The 8,307-nt window shown below is 39.7% G+C and overlaps 1 protein-coding gene across 1 annotated transcript in view; it reads right to left on the bottom strand.

Annotated features, from left to right (window-relative positions):
• NIBAN1 (niban apoptosis regulator 1) overlaps positions 1 to 8,307 on the bottom strand; it is a 213,657-nt gene that overhangs the window by 8,769 nt on the left and 196,581 nt on the right. Inside the window, exon 12 of the mRNA XM_069074417.1 lies at positions 5,710 to 5,817. Within this exon, the coding sequence (XP_068930518.1) occupies positions 5,710 to 5,817 (108 nt within the window). The remainder of the gene's footprint in view (positions 1 to 5,709; positions 5,818 to 8,307) is intronic.

The raw sequence follows: 8,307 nt of genomic DNA on the forward strand, positions 1-8,307 counted from the left end.
ATTGAAAAAAAAAAAAAAAAAAAAAAAAGAATGATACCTAGAGACATAGAAGCTGCTTCCATGTAGCCCTGTTCTCTATGGGCTACAGAAATGCTTTCAGTACCCAACTATCATTTTTATCCCACTACAGAGGAATGAGGAGCTAGAATCACCCACTAGGAAGGGAAAAGTGATAGAACATCTCACTGTCTGTCATGAAAGCACACACACACACACACACACACACACACACACACATATAGCAGTAGACAGCAACTATTTCCAAATGGCTCCATTACATACTTTTTCCCTCCTCTAAGAGATCCTGAGCTCTTTCAATCAATAAGTAAACACCTATCAAGTGTCCACCAAGAGTCAGGCACTATGCTAGATGCTGGGCATACAAATACAATGAATGAAAAAAATCTCTATTCACAAAGAGCTGAGAGAAGACAAAAGACATTGAAGGGACACAGAGACTCCTGGACATGAATGCTAAGACTAGGTCATGGAGGAGGAGTCAATTAAGTCAAGGGAAGATGGAGATTTGGGATGCTACCCAGGAATCTGGAAACTTTGCTGTAGGTTTTTACCAAAACACATATCATGAGTTCAATTCCCTCCCCCAGAAAATAGAGACTAAGCATTTATTGATTACCCACTGAGTACTGTTTGGACCATGTACATCATGGTCACCATTCTGTGGGTGTCAGCATGTACGATATGCTAGAGCTCCCAATCCCCATTTGCACTGTCAGGTTAAGCTTCCCAGATGGCACCACCCACTTCTCTCTTTGTGATTCTACAAGTAGCCCTGAGGGTTTGGGGATGGTTTTTCTAATGGTATAGCTCATGAGTTGTTGGCAGCAGGCAGAGACTAAAGCTCATACTCAAAAGATTGGCCAATAAGAGCCACTTAACCCTCATTGCCTTCCCCCCCCCCCAAATAATAAGTGCTTATTGACTGATAGATAAAATTCAAACACACTGAATGTACAAAATTCCCTTGGATCTTGTACCTGATCAAAAAGGAAATAAGGTCAGTATGTGCAACTTGTTCTTAATGAACTCATACCGGTTTCCTAATGAAGACCACTGTTTGTTTAAATATACACACCTAAGTTCTATTGAGGGATTAGGGACTGGACCTGTGATTTCCTTAGCACAGGAAACTCCCAGATGAGGAAACAGCCTCTACCAATGTAGATCAGCATCAGGTTTGTAAACTCTAGTTTTTGAGAGTAGCCAGGGGGTGCCGAAAGGTTAAATTACTCCTCCAGGCTTACATAGTCTGTATGCTTCAGAGGGAGGCCTGGAGCTTGGGCTGTACTGCTCAAGTTTCATTTAACAAAAGTAAGTACAATAGAGACTTATTGCCTGAGGGACTGCAATATGCTCTAGATATGGACCTACCAGGGACCTTCACTGAACTTGGTTTATTCTTCAAGACAGTCTTTTCCCTTCACCACATGTTCATCAGATGAACTGGAAAGAGCCCTTGGCTTGGATTCAAAGGTCCTGGGTCTGAATCCTGGTTCTTGACACTAACTACTTGTGTAACCTTGGTCAAGTCACTATCCCATTCTGGGCCTCAGTAGCCTCACTTTAAAATAAGGAAGTTGGACTAAATGATGTGTAAAGTCCCTTTTAGCTCCAAATCTATACGAAATATGATTTATGGTCAACTGAGATGACCCAACGGCAGTCTAATTTCAGATGACAAGAAAAAATATATTACTTTTTGATTCAGGTAATGAATGAGTAAGGGAAGGAAGAGAGGGATTCCATCCATCACTATTTACCTTAGACAAGTAACAAAGCCTTTCTAGGAAATTTGATCAAGGGCCTACTATGCCACTGTTAGGTGTTTGTACTGCTCTAGGCATATGTGCCCCACTAGGCAGTGAATGCCAGACTATACTAGGTGCTGTCTAATAAACACATAAGGAGAAGTGGGGGATTGAGTCAGGAACTTTGTGTGATGTGAGTTCCTCACTGGGAATAAGTAAGCTCTCCATGGAATGCCTACTGCAGGGAGATTTCCTGGTCATGATTTATTAAGGTATTCCTTCCCTGGCTTGGTCTGACCTTGCTTCACTCCATTCTCTGTCAGCCCTTCCACAACAAAGAATCCCTTAACTCCCTCAGCTTTCCAAGGGTTTCCAGCATGTGAAAGTCCAGGACCAAAATGTTCCCAATCATATCCCTAATGATCAGCTCGATAAACTTTGCAAATGTTCAATGCTGGAGGATAAAGTTTCACCACAGATTGCAATCACAGAAGCATCTGGCTTAGGGAGTCATTCAGCAATAGGATATGAAGACATTTGCCTATAGGTCATTGGTTTACAACAGGTGATCACCATTCAACAGCTATTCTGTGGGATGACTTGGTGGCTTTCATCCAGTATCTTGCTAATAATAGCTGAATAGTTTGCAGCTGGCAATAGTGGGGTTTTTTTAAGCAACCTCTGAAGAAAGCCAAAGTCCATATGTGAGACTCATCTCCCACAATCTAGTGGTGATTATAAATGAAAGTCTACATTGATATAATGGATAGGGAGTTGGCTTTAGAGTAGGGAATACTTGGGATTATGTCTGGCCTCTGACACATATTGGCTATGTCACTTGAGTTCACTTAAACTCTCAAGGGATCTGACCATTTCCACGAGATCCTACATCCTAATGAACTCCTTGAGAAGGTCACCTACACTAAGTATCTACACTTTCTTGCCTCTTACTCACTTCTTAACTCTACAGAATTTATCTTCTGACCTTGACCTCAATTTGGAAATTCCCTTTCTAAAGTTACCAACAATTTTCTAATTTCCAGATCAAATGGCCTTTTCTCAATCCTCATTCTTCTTGACCCTCTCTGTAAACTCTGACACTTGACTGTTTTTTCCTCTTGAGTGCTCTTTCCTCTCTAATGATACTCTTCTCTCTGTCTGATTGCTCCTTCTCAATCTCCGTTGCTAGTTCTTATATCTGTATCATGCCCATGAACTAGAGGTGTCCCCCCAGGCTCTTTCCTGTACCATCTTCTCTTCTCCCTCTATATACTATCTGATTTGTCATCTCATCAGCTCCCATAGGTTTAATTACCAGATAATTCCCAGATCTATATAGTCAGCCCTTATCTCTCTCCAGATAAATAGTCCCACATCACCAAATGTCTTTTTTTTTTTCTTTTTGGAGAGAAGAGGAAAGGCAATTGGGGTTAAGTGACTTGCCAAAGGTCACACAGCTAGTTAAGTGTCAAGTATCTAAAGCTGCATTTGAACTCAGGTCCTCCTGACTCCAGGATTGGTGCTCTATTCACTTGGCCACCTAGCTGCTCCCAAATGCCTTTTCAACATCTGGAACTGGAAGTCTCGTAGGCATCTCAAACTTAGTATGTCCAAAACAGAACTCATCATCCTCCCCAAATTCCCCTCTCTTCTTAAGTTTGCTATTACTGTTGAGGCCACCACCGAATTTTCCCAGTCGCTCATAACCCTGGTATCATCCTTAACTCTGCACTCTCACTTACCCCACATTTCTAATTGATTGTCACATCTTCATTCTACCTTCACAGTATTGCTCCTGTATCCCTTCTCTCTATCCACACAGCATCCACATTAGTATAGTCCTCACCATCACCTTGCACCTACACTATTGCAATAGTCTCTCACTGGTTCAAGTCTTTCCCCACTCCAACCTGTCATCCACTTAGCTTAGTTACCAAAGTGATTGTACTAAATCAGAGATCGAATATTACCACCCACCCCACCCCCAAAACTCCAGTTGGTTTCCTGTTATTTCTAGATCTAACTCTTCTGTTGAGGATATAAAGCCATTCACAACCTGACCCCTTCTCACCTTTCCAGTCTTCCTACTCCTTACATTCCTCCATTCACCCCTCAGTCAAGCAACATTGACCTACTTCTTGTTCCTCCTATGTGACATTGCTTCTTCAGATCTGTGCTTTTTGTAGTCTGCCCCCATTCTTGGAGTGCTCTGACCCTTCACCTCTCCTTCTTAACGTTGCTGGCTCCCTTCAAGACTCAGATCTCACATTTATCAAGAGGTCTTTCCCAGGCCTTAACACTACTGGTACCTTCCTTCTGAGATTACCTTTTATCTACTCTGTATGTATCTGGTATATGTGTATCTATATGTTGTCTCCTCCATTAGAAGATGAGCACCTTGAGGGGCAGTAACAATGCTTTTGCCTCTTTTCCTCTAGCATTTAGCACAGTTCCTGGCTCCTAGTAAGCTCTTAATAAATCCTTGTTGGCTGACAACCTCTCATTGCCCCCAGGAAACTTTTTTCAAGACTTTAAGTTGCTAAAAAAAAAGGCATCAGACTCCCATGGTAGAGGGAATAAGTTTTGGGAGGAAAAATGACCCTCTCCAAATGGAAAGAATTTTTTATGATAATACTATGCATATGAAAAGTATTAGTAATTCAGTAAAAAAACAAATCCTCCAGCCCCCAAAATATAACTTTATAGATTTATGAAATTCTTAAAAAAACTTGTTTGTTTTGAGATGAAAAAGTGTCATCATCACCTCCTTATTCTCACATGTTTTGTGACATAGTCTTTTTCTCCCACATACCTACCTATGCAAATAAATGACTTCTAGGTCATCACAGCCCACACAGAGTAGTATAAACAACCCAATGACACCAAGGAGATCAGGGCTCCCAGTGGATGCCAAATTGTTCCTTGTAGGCCTAAGTCTTTTCCTCTCATTGACTTGACAGTGGAAAAAAAATATCTTGGACTCCATTATAACCTCAATAATGGAGGACAGAAAAAACTATTATGGTTGCCCCTTGTTATATAAAGTATTTTTTTTTAAACTACATATGTTTGTCATATTTGGAGGAGACATGATTTGACACATAGCATCTCAAATCTGCAGAAATAAAAATACGACAGCAAGGTCCAAGGGTGCTGAGTGTCCAGATAGAATACACTCCAAATGAAGAAGTTTGGAGTAACCATGTTCCTTAAGTCTTTGTATCTAGGCCTTTGTCTGTGTGGAACTTAATAATTTAATAGTTAGAAGTTATGCAGAGCCTACTATGTGCCAGGCCTTGTGCTAAAATGCTGATCCTCACAACAGCCTTGGGAGGTAGGTGCTATAAGTATCACTGCCATTTTACAGTTGAGGAAACTGAAGCAAAGAGAGCTTAAGTGACTTTCTCAAGGTCACATAGCTAACATGTATCTGAGGCTGGATTCAAGCTCAAGTGTTCCTGACTCCAAGCCCAAGCCCTAATCCATCGCATCATCAAGCTGACTCTAGACTTTGGCTTAGCAAATACTGGTTGGATTGATCCAAGCCTGGAATGTACTCCTTCCTCACCTCTGCCTCTTAGAATGCCTACCTTCCTTCTATGTACTATTTATATCCTGCCTCCTATAGAAAGCTTTCCCTTATCTCTCCAATTGTAATTGTTCTCTCATTCTTCCTCAAATTATCATGCATATACTTCCCTGTTTATATATCTCCCTACTTTTTTTTATACTTCTCCCTACTCTCTGCCCCCCCCCCCCAATAAAATGGAAGTTCTAGGAAAGCAAGGTCCATCTTTTGGTTTGGTTTTGTCTTTGGATCCCCAGTACCTTGCCCACAGCAGTTTTTTTTTTTTAATAAGTGGTTATTGAACTGCAGTATATGGGAATCTAATGGAACAGAAACCTGGGCTCTTTAAGAGTAATATATTCAATCTCTTACTGGTTTGCACGTTGACGCCAATGCTTTTTGCATTGTGGGCAGTGTGATCTGAACCAGCGCCTCCTGAAATAGCATCTTCCGGATGGTGCTGCTATCGTGATCGTATTGCTGTCAATACAAAGACAGAAGCATATGCTAAGTAATAACACCACAGTCTGGAGAAACTTTTCTTAAAAACAACAACAATGCACAACAACAAAACATCCAACAACCCACATCATCTCACTTTCTTATTTTTGGCATGGTATTTATTTTCTAAGTATTGAAGAGACTTTATCCAGGTAACTCCCACATCTGTTTGGTAAAGTGATTAATAATAATTATGATGATAATAAAATAACATTGGAGAAGCTGTGTAATGCATTGCAAAAAATTTAGCAACTGCCTGATGCCTCGAAAGATAAAATCAAGTGACTAGGATTTCATACCAGAAGGTCAGTTTCCTTTATAAAATAGCATGATAGATCCCAATACTACAAATGTAAACACCAAGATATGATTAAGAATTCAATAGATCAATTTTGTTGGGGATAGAGCACAAGATAGAACAGTAATCTATAGCTGCCTTGACATAATATTGATATATAAAAAATTCAAGAATGTTTCCAATATATATTGTCATAACACATATAATATCAAACCTCTATGGAATAATTAATCTAGCATATATTACATAGCACTTTAAGGTATGCAAGGTGCTTTACAAATATTATCTCATTTTATTTTTACAACAACTCAAAGAAGTAGTCGCTATTATCACCCCCATTTTATAGATGAGGAAGCAGAGGCAGATCTAGGTTAAGTGACTTGCTCAGGGTCACACAGTTAGTAAGTATCTGAGGTCACATTTGAACTCTTTATTCGTGGTCTAGTACTCTATCCATTGTGACACCTAGTCAGTTATGGGGGTAAAGCTCTCAAAAATAAGGACCTAGCAGAAAAAATTTAAACCACTTAGGAACAGAACTTTTGTTCTGTCTGATACCAGAATTGTCTTTAAAATGCTTTTAACGGGTTTACAGAATATGAACTTAGATCTCAATGCTTTTATTCAATTACAAGAAGCAGACATTTTATATATCACAAAATGTTAACTATAAAAGAAGCAGGCTAACAATTTTTCCTTGGTCTTTATAGGAGCCTCATAAAAAAAGATAAGGAGACCCTAACATAACAGCAACACTGATGATAATGATGATGATGAAAACAATAATTGACATTTCTGTAGCTCTGTAAAGGGACAAAGTACTTTATATTCATTATCTCATTTGGTTCTCAACAAATATCTGAGGTAATGCAAATATCATTATTCCAACTTTATGGATATGTAATTGGAGACTTGAGAGGCTATGGGAATTGCCCATTTTGGGTCATGCAATTGGTAAGTGAAGGACTCTTTCTGCTAGGTGTTGGTGACTCAATCAAACAGGGGGGAAACTGAAGCCTGAAAATATGAAGCTGCTTTCTTCATGTGCTAAGGGAATTTGGGGATAGGACTGGGTTTTTAAGTTCATGTGTAATAGTTTCCTGTTTCAAACTTAGATCTACTTGGTTCACACAATAACCTATATTCATTGTACTATAGAGGATGTGTCTTAGAACAACCTCTTGTTTTTCATCTGACTGAGGATATGGATGAGGTTTTTGTTCTGATACTGATGCTGCCTACTTGGTAAAGTATGAGCTGGCCTTGCCCTGAGTACCCTGTCAGCCTAGAAACACCATAGTAAGGGTGACTGATTCTTTGCTAGTTTTACAGCTGAGCTATGATTAAATGATTACCTAGAAAGATCTGACTCACACCTAATCTCTAGACATACATTTTCCCTATGGGGCAGCGAATAGTACTAGTTTGGGTTCCAGACATGAGTTCTAGGTAGCTGCATAACCATGGACAATTTCCTTATCCTCTCTGGGCCTCAGTTTCCTCATCTGTTAAATTAAGGGGTTGGAGTAGATGATCTTCAAAGTCCCTTACTGCTCTCATTTTAAGGATTCTAAAGTTGCTATTATTGGTTCTATATCTTTCAGCCCTATAATTATTTCTATGCTTTTTTATATTAAAAAAGCAACATTACTTTTAACTCCAATGTTTTGGCCTCCAGTGTCTGCTCTTGCTAATGTGGCTTTACATTTCAAGGATCAATTCTGCATTCATGTCTGCTCTGGTCTATTGCCTTGATAGATGCAATTTAGAACCACTTTAACAAGTTACTAAATTAAGTTTCTTTCCTTGAAATGAATAAAACATACAAGAAGTAAATGATTTCATCTGGCATGCTCTATGGACCAATCTGGGGTTATATTAAGCCATCACTTCGTGACTATCTTTGGAAAAGTAATGCTGCCAAAGGACCTGTAGTTCTACAAGGATCCACCAGATGGCAGAACAAACACAAAAGCCCCACATTGGGGGAAAATCCCAACCAAATTATTTGGTTATAATTATGAAAAGTGTTTCAGAGAGAGAGACAGATAGAGAAAGAGAGAGAGAGAGAGAGAGAGAGAGAGAGAGAGAGAGAGAGAGAGAGAGAGAGAGAGAGAGAGAGAGAGAGAGAGAGAGAGAGAGAGAGAGAGAGACAGAGAGAGACAGAGAGA

This window comes from Petaurus breviceps, unplaced genomic scaffold (assembly GCF_028583685.1).
Source record: "Petaurus breviceps papuanus isolate PSGF00001 unplaced genomic scaffold, PetGlider_PUasm1.0 90895, whole genome shotgun sequence".
Lineage (NCBI taxonomy): Eukaryota > Metazoa > Chordata > Mammalia > Diprotodontia > Petauridae > Petaurus > Petaurus breviceps.